Genomic DNA, 13,850 nt, shown 5'->3' with positions numbered 1-13,850 from the left:
CTTTCCCCTCTACCCTTGGCAGAGAGTAATCTGATATAGGATATACATGTGTAACTATGTTAAACATATTTCCATATTAGTCATGTTGTGAAAGAAAAATAACGCATAAAACAAATTTTAAAAATTGAAAATAGAAAGTTTGATCTGCATTCAGACTCCAAAGTTCCTTCTCTAGATGTGGATGCTATTTTCTATCACAGGTCTTTTAGAGTTATCTTTGCTCTTTGAATTGTTGTGAAAGATATGTCTATCATAGTTGACCATCACACAATGTTGCTATTAATGTGTACAATGTTCTTCTGGTTCTACTCACTTCATGCAGCATCAGTTCATTCAGATATTTCCAAGTTTTTCTGAAGTCCATCTGTTCATGATTTTTTACAGAACAATAGTACTCCATCACATTCATATATCATAGTTTACTCAGTCATCTCTCAATTGATGGGACTCCCTTCAATTTCCAATTCTTTGTCATTAAAAAAAGGAGCTGCTACAGATATTTTTGTATAATTGGGGCTTTTGTCTTTTTTGTGTAATCTCTTTGGAATACAGATTTAATAGTAATATTACTGTATCAAAGGGTATGCATAGTTTTATTACCCTTTGGGTTACAGTTCCATATTGCTCTCCAGAACAGTTGGATCAGTTTGCAACTCCACTACCAATGCATTAGTGTCTCAGTTATCCCATATCCCCTCCAACATTGATCATTTTCTTTTTTTTTGTCATATTGGCCAATCTGATTGATGTGAGATGGTACAGAGTTGTTTTAATTTGCATTTCTCCAATCAATAATGGGTTTCAACATTTTTTCATATGTCAATAGATAGAATTATTTCTTTATCTGAAAACTGCCTGTTCATATTCTTTGACCATTTATCAGTTGGGGATTGACTCACATCCTTATAAATTTGTCTCAGTTCTCTATAAATTTTAGAAATGAGTTCTTTGTAAGAACTATTAACTAAAGTAAGAAATACTAACTGTAAAAGTTGCTTCCCAACTTTCTGCATTCCTTTTAACTTGATTGCATTGGTTTTATTTTTGCAAAACCTTTTTAATTTAATGTAATCAAAATTTTGCATTTTATAATGTTCTCTTTTTCTTGTTTCGTCATAAATGCCTACCCTTTCCATAGGTCTGATAGATAAACTATTTTTTGTTCTCTTCACTGGCTTGTAGTTTTAGCTTTTATATCTTAATCCTGCACCTGGAAAGAAAATTAAAATTAAATAGAATGACTTTTAGGAATGGAGGGGAATAAGATTTTATAAATAATTTTATAAATAATTATAAAATAATAGTGACTTAATCCCTCCTCTGAAAACTCTTAGTGCTCTAGGGCATCTTGAGGGTCATCCTATTCAAACCCTTCATTTTACAGAGGCCCAAAGAAGTGAGCAGACCTGCCCTACATCATAGAAGTGTGAGTAAATCTCACAACTAAGACTCAGAACTACATCTCCTTATTCCTAACTAGGCATTTATAATAAATTATGCATCTTATCCCACAATCGTTTTCTTTGCCCTTAATAGATTTTTCTACCTAGTAAATATATTTAAATATATGCAAATGATGTTTCCTTAGGAGCATGACATCATGGGGAGAACAAGAGTGAGAAAATCTGTTATATAAGATTTATCTTCGTCTCTGTGTCCTGCCACTTAAAAATGCCGATTTGAACTTGGGCAAGTTTCTGCACAAATGAGTTCCCTCATTCTCGAGATGTTACATTTGAACTAGATCTCACTAAGTAACTTTCCATCCTTCATCTGTGCTTTTAAATGAACTGACATACTGAGGTTAGCAGCCTGTGTTTACTGCTTAAAGCAAACCAGTGACCACACAGTACAAGCATGACTTTTAAGTAATCAGGATGATTCTCATATGTGGTTTGTAGAATCAGGTTCATTCTCTTGAAGTCATCCCTCATAAGTGAACATTGACACTTTCAGAAATACTAAATTATGAAGTTGATTTTTGCAGTTCTTGATTTTCTTCTATGCTGTTGTCACCCTTGAGGACTTAGAAAAGATATTTTAGATTGAACAGTTAACAGCAATCACAAATTGCTCAGATCAGGATTGTTACCATATTTAGTTTCTTTTACAAAATATATTTTAAACATTCTCCACTGAAGTCTTACTCTAGGGCTTCATCATAACCTAGAAGTAGGTCAGTCTTAAGGAAGACCATTTCAATGGATTATAGAGCTTGGAAAGTCCTATCCATTTAGAAAGACTTGAGGTATAGACCCACAAAACTGATTCTGTGATGATACAATTTTTTTGACCACAGCATCTTATATTATTGAGACAGTGCTACAATCTGTGTTGTTAGGAGGGTTATCAACAATGTTAAAATGTAAATATCTTAAAGCAGAGGTGTTTTTTGACAGGAATATTTGATTTGAGATAATGGCAGTGACTGGGGGTGGGAGGGAGATCTAGCCTTGGAATCAAGAATGCCTAGGCATGAGGGACATCTCTGAAACATAAGAACTCGAGGACCCTGGATTTATTGCTTAACCTCTCTGTGATCCAGGCAATAATAAGTTGTAGAAAAATTTTGAAGAATTCATTAACACAACACAGTCACACACACACACACACACACACACACACACACACACACACCATTGGCCAGACAGTGACACATTTGCAAACCAGAATGACTAGACGCCTGCTTCAGAAAGAAAAAGGGAGATTTTTTTGGGGGGGGGGAGGTGGAGATGTTGAGTTCTATTTGAGCACATGAATGGTATGAATAACCGTAATATATGAATTGACATATGTATCACATTTTAAGGTGTAGAGTGTTTGACATGATAACTCTGTTTATCTTGCAATTACCCTGTGAAGTAGGGACTGCAGGTATTTTTATTTTTATTGTACAGAGGCAGAAGAGGGTCAAAGAGGTCAAATGGCTTGTTGAGGACTGGTGTTTGTATGAGATGGGGTTTGATATGTTGGATATGGGATTTGAATTAAGTCTCTTTGGACTTCAAATTAGTATACTTGTAGATTTGATTTTTCAGATTTTTTTTAGCCTCAATATGATGTCTTTTTTCATACCTTTGAAAAAGTAGTGGATACAAAGAGGAAGCTAAATATCTCAAATATGATTTTTGAGGTATAAAGTCTTTTATAAACTAAATAAATTACATGAACCTAATTCTTTTCATTCCATGGAACTTTTTGTTCAGTTTCTCAGTTGGGATTTCTTATGTTGTATCCCTTGACTTCCGCAATAAAGATTCTGAGATTTGGCCCTTGGAAAAAGAAAACACAATTTTTTGAAGATTTTTTTTTGGGGGGGGGCTTTTGAATAGCATGTATTTTATCTAGATATACTCTGTTGTAGAAAAGTTTGTAATTTCACAAGAACTCTTCTATACTGCCAAATTTCTTCCTAAATTAGAAAAAAATAAGGCAACCATATTGTTGCCATGGCAAATTGCTATTTGAAACCTCTGTTGTATTGATGTAAACATTGGAGGGAAAAGTTGGAAGGCTAATACAGAGAAAAGACAGCTGGTCAGGAAGGTCTAATATGATAGTGAAACTCTCAAGCCATGTCTCCGCCAGACAGATGATTTCCTCTTGTCCTTTATTAGTCCCATCCTTCCTCCTCATTTTTTTTATTTCTGTAAATTAGGCAAAGAATTGAATTGTATAAATTAGATAGTAGAGTAGAATACCCACTCTTTATGTTTTTTATAATCCAAAAAAAGAACTTCCACAGTCTTCCTTATAGCACTGCAGATTTCCAGTGTATTCTGGTTGAGACTCTAGTTTGATTCAGGACTCAGAAGATGTTTTAGAACTCTTGGAGTCCCTTAGATTTCTGCATACAATTTCCCTATTTCCAACTCAACATAATTGCTTATAGCAAAAAAATCACTCTGGGAAGCAGTATCCAAAGAACCCTGAAAATGTATGTGTGTGTGTATGCATGTGTATATATGTAAGTGTGTGTGCCTGCATATGTGTACATATATATGTATGTGTGTATGTATGTATATTCTCATCCTTCAAATCAAGAAAATATGGTTTCCCTTAGTCCCCTAGATATCTATACCATGGCTATCCCAAGGGAAATTGACAGTCGGAACAAATCCCACAATAAGCAGCTTACCCTCTTTTCAGTTTTTAACAGCAGTTCAGAGAAAATAATACAAACAAGTAAAATTTGTTGTGAAAGGCAAAAGAAAGCAATACAGATTTTGAAAGGAAGTGTGGGGAAAAGAACAAGATTTCTCCCTAATTTTAGATGGATCCTGGGGACCTTTTTCTCTGAGACAGTCTCTGGCAACCTCACCATCCTTTTCAGCCAATTTTAATGTGAAAGTGTGATTTGGCCAGGCTTACTAGGAGCTGTCTAGAACTGATGACCTATGTCAGATACAATGCCTAAGTGTTCTTGAGAAGTGCTATTTTGGGAAATATGGTCATTTTCCCAAACAGCTGTAAAAATCTGTCCCTTTGGATTACTTTTGTTTCTTAGAAAAAGTGCAACAGTCCCTTACTTTTAACTCCTAAACCTCAAAGGAAACTAACTGCTTTCTCATGATACAGAAAGGCTGCCTTCAAACCCAGGCAGAGGAAGCTTAGTCATTGAGAGTGCAGGAAAAGGAAATAATAAACAACACCAACAGAGATCAGTAGCATATGACACACTTTTTCTCCCCTCTGAACAACTGTTTTCCAAGTTTTAAATAGTGTTGAGGGCCTTGATTCATTATCAGACCTGATGAATGTCATCTAGGTTGTTTGAGTCTTTTTTTAAAAAATTATTTATGTTCTTAAAGGTTGTCTGGGTGAGTGTGAAAGCACAATGAAATCATTCGCACTCACCCTTTGTATTCCTGAAAGGAAGAGCTCATCCTTAAATATATGACTTGGGTCTATAATGACTTTCTTTTCTCTTTAATTAAACTGGAATTCCAGGAGAGAATGATTGCAATTCCTTAAAAACCCTGCCATTGTAATTTTCCCCCCATCTGGATCATGTATTTAGAAGGTTTTAAAAAATAATTTACCAGTCTATGGGAGAGAACCCACTTCCTCTATCCCAAAGATTAATCTTTGTCTCCAACATTCCAAATGTCTCTGAATTTTGCTCTTGAAATTTCCTGTCACTGAGTCATACTCCCTCTGCCTTTTTTTTAATCTGTTGAGGCCTTATTGATCTTTTAAAGCCCTCAATATTTTGTTTTGTGATGCTTTAAAACATCTATCCTTGAATTTTGTGTTTTAGAATTATTTTCAGTGTCTATGTTTTCATCCTAGAGTGATTAGAGTACAGGAAATGTTCTTGATTGTAAGGTCATTGAAGCAAAAATCATATTTTTAGCTAGTGTCTCAGCTACTAGTCCTTTTTCTTGAGGATTAGCTCCTAGCTACTCTTTCTCCCCCTATTTTATGAATTTAATTACATATATTTTCTCCCCCATTAGAATGTAAGCTTCTTCAGGGCAGAGACTTTTTTTTTTGGCCTTTCATTATATCCATAGTTCTTTAGACTTAAAAAATATTGGGGCAGCTAGGTGGTGCAGTAGATAGAGCACTAGCCCTGGAGTCAGGAGGACCTGAGTTCAAATTCGACCTAAGACACTTAATAATTGCCTAGCTGTGTGACCTTGGACAAGTCACTTAACCCCATTGCCTTAAATAAAAAAAACACTTAATAAATATTGATTGATTTATTTATCTAAACTCTTCCTGGCTCTATCATGGTAACATTCACTCTGTAGTTTCTTCTTTATTGATAACAATCATAGCAGTTATAGGAAAAGAGTAAGAAAAAAGAGTTGTAGCCAAAGTCTGAACTATTTATTTGCCCCTGTTCTTAATCATGCTCACTTTCTTCTGAGGTCCACCATAAAAACAAATGAACAAACAAAAATAGAGGAACAATACCCAAGCAGATCTGAGATGTCATCTAATATAGATCTTACTGAAAATGACTTGCTTTCAATTTTTTAAAAACTTTTTCCCTAAGAAATTTAGAGAAAACATGCTTAACTTATTTTTAATGAGCTGATAAAAAATTTTTGTTATTCTTTATGCTTGATCATGTTATAGTTTCCACTTGGTAAAGATGAAAAAGAATTTAAAATTCATTCTTGTCATGTGTGTAATATTGAAAAAAGGTATGTGTTCATTGCTAGATAATTATTAAGTGTCTGAGGCCGGATTTGAATTCAGGTTCTCCTGACTCCAGGGCTGGTGTCCTATCCACTGTGCCACCTAGCTTTCCGTGGTCAAGAATTTTAAAATAAGGTCTTTTTCATCTCTGGGTGATAGTTTAAATCTGACTAACTAGATGCCTGGTGTCAGGAAGATGAGGTCTTGTTTTCCTTTTGAGTCTGGACTTATATGCAAGCTTATTTTTAGTTTACTTTTTAAAACAGAAAAACTTTTTACCTAGAAATATCCTGAAGGGATAGAAAAACCTGAATGTTTCACATAGTTCTCAAGGGTACAAGATACTGTCATTTGGTTGTCCTAACACTAAAAATAATATCCTAAATCTTTAACTACAGTGCAGTTTCCCAAAATTTGAGAAATAATTCTCCTCTATTATTGGTGGGCTTCAGGTTAGGTCAGAAACCATATTGAACTCATGGATAGAAATAACACAGAGTAAAAACAAATCCTTTATCTTATAGAAAATATAGGAAAAATCAGAGCAAGTCTACTGAAAAAATTGATAGACTCTCCCAGGCTGACTTCTTGGTTTTCAAAGGATGACAAAAAAGAATGTACTTGCTCTCTATTATATTTATTTCCAGACTGAAGTAGCTGAGAAAACTTCAGCAGTTCTGAAATGGGGAGGAAAAACCTCAAAGGATTTGCAGTTTAATCATTGCTAACTGGTAATCCATTTGAGCTGTAGTTGTTTAACTTTTGAGTTTATTTCAAGATGAGTTTGAAAACATGAATGCATGTATGTGATGAGTCTTTTAACCTGACCTCTTTTTCTTATAAACAAGATTTTTTACTGATAAGATTAGGACTTTCAAAAGTTAAAATGATGTTTTGATATGAAAATTTTATTATTCACAATCTGTGGGTAGAACTATGAGTAAACCACTCTAGTGAATAATGGATTATATTATTGGCAATGTTAACATGAAATGGGCTTTCTCTTTGCAGCTTGATAAGAGAATCCTGGCTATATTTAGAATCTCTTCTTGTAGTCTTTAAAATTCCTAAAAGCAATGATGGTAGCAGAAAGAGATGATCAAATGTAATAGAATCAAATTCTTCACTTTCCCATGATAGTCATCTCCATAATATGAAGAGAGGGAGGAGGGGAAAGGGCAGAGAGACAGAGATAGACTGAGACAGACAGAGATCAAAAGTGACTGAAATTGAAAAAAATCTCAAGAGGGCTTTTATATGAAGTTCTACCTAAAGGAAATCAATACTGCACTAAAGTGGTGCAATTTCTTTTATGCTCCAGGAAATTACTTTATTTGTCCATTTAATTAATAGCAAACTCAATAATGCATTTGATATTTTGAGGTTTGGTTGCCACAGATGACAATAAAATTTAGCACTTTCTATTCACATCTTAGAGTAATTTACAAGGTGGTAATATAATCCAATGATCTAATAGGCAAGTATTTAATAAAGGACTTCTATTTGTAAGAGGTTACTACTCTAGGCTCCAGAGTTATGTCTGAATGAAAAACAGACCTTTCCTTCAAAGAGTTTGTATCCTATTTAAACTCTTATTCTATTTCAAATTGTTTATAATTACCAGGAATTATGAATCCAGATAATGTCCATATTATTACTATCTAATTGTAACTAGGGCAACTAGTGGATAGAGTCTTGGAATCAGGAGGATGGGAATTTGAACCCAGCCTCAGACACTTGACTTACTATCTTGTGACCTTGGGCAAGTCATTTAACCCTCTCCAGTTGTTCTGATTCCTATCTGTCCACTAGACCTAGATGGCTCTGGAGGAGAAAGTGAGGCTGGTGACTTAGCACAGGGTCCCCTCCCTCAAATCCAATTCATGTGCTTGTCATGGTATCACCTCCCTGATGTCATGGTCTTCTTCGAAAATGAAGGACAAACATCACCATCATCATGATCAGTATTATTATTATTATTATTATCATAGTAACTGTCAGCAATTATGAAATCAAATAAAATTCTTATCTTTCCCCTCTAATTACCTGGAATTATGAAATCAAATCATGTCCATATCTTTGCATAATAGACCTAATCTCCTTAGTTCACTATAGCTTATCTCCTTTTTCTACCCACATATAATAATGAAAGAAGTTAATTGATCGATCATCAAGATACTTAGTAGAAAATGTTTCTGACATGTCATCTTTCAGGTTTGGCTCTGAATTGTTCATAGTAAAATATATATACAGTATAGAAGGTCATTTGTATGTAGATAATTAAAAATAACACACTTTACTGGCAGCTAGTTGGCATAGTGCATAGAGTACTAAACTAGAGTAAGGAAGATATGAGTTCAAAATTGTTCTCAAATACTTACTAATAATTGTATAATTCTGGCAAATTACTTAACCCTTCTCTGCCTCAATTCCTTCATCTATAGAAGGGGCAGTAGCACTCATCTCTCAGGTTGTTGTGATAATCAAATGAGATAATTTGTAATGAACTTTGCAAACCTCAAAGTGCTACATAAATGCTAAATATTATCATTAATACTACAGTATTTTAAAAAATTCATAATTTCCTTACTGTGAGTATGTCAATTTCAATATCTCCATGCCTCGGGAGCCAGTCTTCTTGAGTTACTCTGCTCTTCTCCCCACCACAAAAGTCACCACCTAGTATTTTGTCCATTAGTGGTAAAGGTCTTGTACTTTAACTGACTAGGACCTCACTCCAAGGTCTCTGCTGGCCTAAAGTTCAGGAAAATGGGGTCATTTCATCCATTACGAGGCAGCTGAGCAGGATTTTATCGAGAAGACTTAAGTATAATCTTTTTTTGGTAATAGAAAGTCAAGATCTGTAGTGTTGGGTTTAATTTTTTAATGGTGTATCATTTGATATATCAAATCATTATTTGAAGTATTTCTCTGGTTTTTTTCATACAAAGGAACTGAGGAATCACATTTGTATAGTATTTTATCTGAATCTTTCCTTTAAAGTGAGCATGACAGATGAGTGCATGTGGGGGGGGGGGAGATGGGGGAGTATAGGTGTGTGTGTTGGAGGTGGGGGTTGTATAAATATGTGTAGGTGTGTGTCTTCCCTAACTCCCTTTTCACTTTTAGATTATAAACTCCTGGATGATTGGGTAAGGGTCATATAGTTTTGTATTCCTACCATCTAAGACCAGATCAAGGTACCTTGTCAAGACCAAATACATATTTGTGAGCTTGAATAGATTCATTTGTCTACTCTGCTTTAAAGAAACCCAGAAGCAACATTAGTCTCACTCAATGAATTTGGATATGAAGGAGAAAACAAAACCATAACTTCCTCATTTAATAGTGAAAATTTAATAATTTTCTGAATTTAAGGAAAAAGAGGGATAAAGAATCTGTGAGTAATATGACTAATTACCATAACCTAATCCCTGACTCTCCCTTTCTCCAAACTTTCTCTCTGGAAATCTAAAGATGTATAGCTCTAAAAGCATGGAATTCAACAGACAAAGGAAAAATTGCTTGCTCCCCAAATCAAGTGGAATTTTCTGCTTATAAAGGAGTAGAGGAACCTACATAGAGAATAGGAATGGCCTCCTATTCTGTAGCAACACTACCCTCTGCTGGTGATCAAGAGTAAATAAAACATTTCTTGAAGAGGTTTGGGGGGGGATGTCCTAGTCTTTTCCTTATGACAAGCTGATATTTTGGGTGGGGAAAAATGAAACACTGCTCCTAATCTTGGCAATATTAAAAATGATTCACTGAATCAAACACTTATTTGTAAGGCTGGCTTTTTGGTTAGTATGCTAAGATGGTGGGAGAGAAATTATACATTATTGCAAGTATCCTAGGGCATCCAAGTGATTACCTAAGCTTATTATGAAAAAAGATATGCTGATTATTTTTCTAAGTGATATATATATATTTGTTTATCTATAAATGTATTAATAATAATATTATCTTATTATTATGAAAATTATTTTAGTTTCAATCTGTCATTTTTCCAGTGATTTGACATTTCATAGCTAACCCTAGAAAATCTTCAACTGTCTGAACCTCATTTGAAATATTTGTGAAGAATAGGAATAACCAATTCTATCTCAGAGTTATAGTGAAAACAACCAAAAGTTTTCTGTAAATGTGAACTACAATATATAAGATCACTAAACCAGAAGCATGGATTTAGAGTAATCCTGTTTTATCTAAAATCTTTTCCATTCTATTTCTCTATGTACTGCACAGACACAAAGTAATTTGGGTCCAATCATGAAATATTCTTAGATACACTTGCCTGGAGTAATTCCTACCTGGATTTTATTTTCTCCAATGTTTATATCTTCATTTCTTTTGAAAACTCCCTGCCCCTAACCAAAAAATTAGAAACAAAATGTGTCCAAGAATTGAGGAATGGGTGACCAAATAGTGATATGTGAAATAATGGAATACTATTGTGCTATAAATGATTACTAATATCTTTTTTGTTTGTGTCCCCAACATCTGCATAGTGAATAGAGTTAGATAGTTGGTGTTCAATAAATATTTGTGGAAATACTTTTCCTCCCAAAAGGAGGGGTGGGTGGGACGGAGATATAATATATTTTCATATACTGAAAAAATTAATTTTGAAAAAATTAAAATAAAATTATTTTGAAGAAAAATTAAAAATAAATCAATACTGAATGATTGATGAGGGGTTATTGAAAAATAACATTTCTCAAATATGTTGGAAATTTATAAATCCCTTTTATCTCATTAAGAAGTCAAACTCCTTTCATCTGATAATACCTCAGATACAGATATATAAATTAACAAATACTTTTCAGATTAGAAATACACACACTTGGGAACAGCTAGGTGGCACAGTGGATAGAGCACTGGCCTTGGACTCAGGAGTACCTGAGTTCACATCCAGCCTCAGATACTTAATAATTACCTAGCTGTGTGGCCTTGGGCAAGCCACTTAACCCCATTTGCCTTGCAAAAAAACCCCTTAAAAAATACACACACTTATTTCTGTACATACATATATATATATATATATATGTGTGTGTGTGTGTGTGTATATAAATTATTTAGTATTCATTATTGAATATCTTTCACTTTGAGCATTAGACAGAATTTTCTAGTCAACACTTAAATGGAGCTCCAGTTTCCTCACTTTGGATGTTCTCTCCAAGGATGCAGTTCATAACCCATCCACACCTGTCCATCATATGCAACATATGTGGAAGCATCTAGTTGGTGGATAGGGAACTGGTTTGTAGTTAGGAAGATTCAAGTTTGACTTCAGACATTTGTTAACTCTGTGACCCTGGTTAGGTCAATTAATGTCTTTTTGTCTCAGTTTTTTCAACCTGTGAAATGGAGGTCATAATATCACCTACCTCACAGGGCTATTAAGAAGATTGAATGAAATAATATTTGTAAAGTGCTTAGCACTTAGCACTGGGTATTTGTGAGGGTTTAAAAATGTTTGTTTCTTTGGGTTTTTTTCCATGTCTTCTCAGAAGTCTGTCATAGTGGCTCTGCCTATAAAAGCGAGGCTTTCCTTGCTTTTTTCTTGCTATCTTGAAAATATCAGTAGAACACTTGGTATATATTTCCATGATGAGAGCTTTATTTCCTTCCTTTTCTTTGAAATTCCTTATCTGTTATATGTTGCAGTCTACTCACATCCACAATGTATCCACTGCCAAAGGGATATATGATAGTTTAATACATATATATTTATATGCACATATTGCTAGGCCTCCTCATGTGACATCCCCATGTCTACACAAGTTCATATACTTTAGGTAAAGCTTTTCTTTAACAAATTTTACATTAATAAACTTAAAATTAAACATCAATATGATCTACCAAATTTTCTTAGTAACTATTTACCTTTAAATTAATTTAAATGAATAAAAGTATTATAACTTTTTACTTAACCCCTGAATATCATAAAATTTTTGTTTATTGATTCATCTCATTCATATTTTCTTTTATGTTTTCGAAGTCAAGTGGATAATTTTATCCTCTGATTCTTCCTTTTTGCTTTGTATTTTTTATGTAATCCAGACTTTTTTTAAAAAAATCAAGATCACTTTGCTGTTCCTCTGTAGTTGTTTGTTTTACTTTTTTTGCAGGCACCATCTTTATTTGATTATCCTGCCTTTTAAGCATACTTCTGTCATACTTATTAAATCAGTCTTCAGTTGTGATTTACACTATATAAATATCTTTATGAAGAAGGCTGTTCTTTCTGTAGGTATGCTAAGAGGCTGAATACCATTCCTTTTGTAAACTACACTCAAATCTTGTATTGGGATATCACTTTTTTCTCAAGCCCTTTAAATTTCACCATTCTGATGTTTTCACTCCTAATTTCCTTCTCCCTTTAGAACCTTGATGCTCTTCATGACCACCTTGCTACTATCTATCCAGGGATGCGTGCACCTTCCTTCAGGTGCACTGATGCAGAAAAGGGCAAAGGACTCATTCTGCATTACTACTCAGAGAGAGAAGGACTACAGGATATTGTCATTGGCATCATCAAAACTGTTGCCCAACAGATACATGGCACAGAAATTGACATGAAGGTAATATTTGGTGATATGTGTTATTTTGAGTGTGAATGGCACTTGTCCTGCTAGAATAATAATTGAACTGGTAATATATGGGAGTAACAGCATTTATAATACAGAATACCATATAAAATAAGTCTTCGTATTTATTTTTGGAATGAATAAATTTCATTTTGGGGTGAAAAGAAGAAGAGCTGGTAAGGGGATAATAGAAGCAGAGTTATCATTTTGATTAGGAGTGATTTAAAGGTAATGTCAAAAACAGTTTTAAACTCCAAGAATTTACTGGTTGAAAAAACCAATTAAGGAGAAGAAATAAACTAAGCAGATTATATTAAGTTGATTTGTCTCTGCCTATAGATTCTTGATTCACGGGGTAATAGATTTAGAACTGCAGAACTGGGAGGGACTTTTCCATTATCCAGTCCAACTCTTCATAATACAGTGAGAAGACCCCTAGTTGTAGCATCAGATGGTCTAGGGAGCAAATTGTACTTCAGTTTTCTATTTGTTTGACTGTTGTCAAATCACTTATCCTCTTTGGGTCTTACTTCCCTCATCTGCAGAGTGAGAGGATTGATCTAGATGACTATTCTAGAACTATGAACCCCTCACTATGAGGAACCCAAGGTCCACAAGCAACTAATATGATGATTAATTTTTTTTCTATTTCCTTATCATGAATTATCCTTTTTTTTTTGGTTTCACCATACTTAAATAACAGTTTGGAAGTAACATTTTTACAGTCTGGATTGTTTTCTTGCTTCAGGAGTACCCTTGGCGAAACAAATTCAATTATGAGGCTTGAAAAGGTTCTTTATTATTAGTTTCTAAGATGGTCACCAATACCATATGGAATATAACATTAGCAAACACAGGGCTCTGTGAGACAGTACTCCAATACAAATGACCATATCTAATAAGCTGGTATAGTCTCAGATCACAGGCATTCATTTAGCTCATCCTTTTAAGGAATAAAATTTGTTTTTAAAAATATTATCTCAGCAGCTGGAAATGAAAAATGAAATAAAAAATGAAAATGAAAAATAGGAGACAACCATTGCTATCTGTGTATTAAATATGTAACACTGTAGTCCCCTGGAACTTCAAATTTAGAATGTCTATACT

General features: G+C 34.1%; 1 protein-coding gene across 2 annotated transcripts in view; it reads left to right on the top strand.

Annotated features, from left to right (window-relative positions):
- GUCY1B1 (guanylate cyclase 1 soluble subunit beta 1) overlaps positions 1 to 13,850 on the top strand; it is a 69,762-nt gene that overhangs the window by 35,757 nt on the left and 20,155 nt on the right. For both annotated transcript variants that reach the window (XM_074229066.1, XM_074229067.1), the window contains exon 5: positions 12,540 to 12,737. In XM_074229066.1, the coding sequence (XP_074085167.1) occupies positions 12,540 to 12,737 (198 nt within the window). The remainder of the gene's footprint in view (positions 1 to 12,539; positions 12,738 to 13,850) is intronic.

Source organism: Macrotis lagotis, chromosome 3 (assembly GCF_037893015.1).
Source record: "Macrotis lagotis isolate mMagLag1 chromosome 3, bilby.v1.9.chrom.fasta, whole genome shotgun sequence".
NCBI classification, from domain to species: domain Eukaryota; kingdom Metazoa; phylum Chordata; class Mammalia; order Peramelemorphia; family Peramelidae; genus Macrotis; species Macrotis lagotis.
This window is presented reverse-complemented; position numbering and strand designations above follow the sequence as displayed.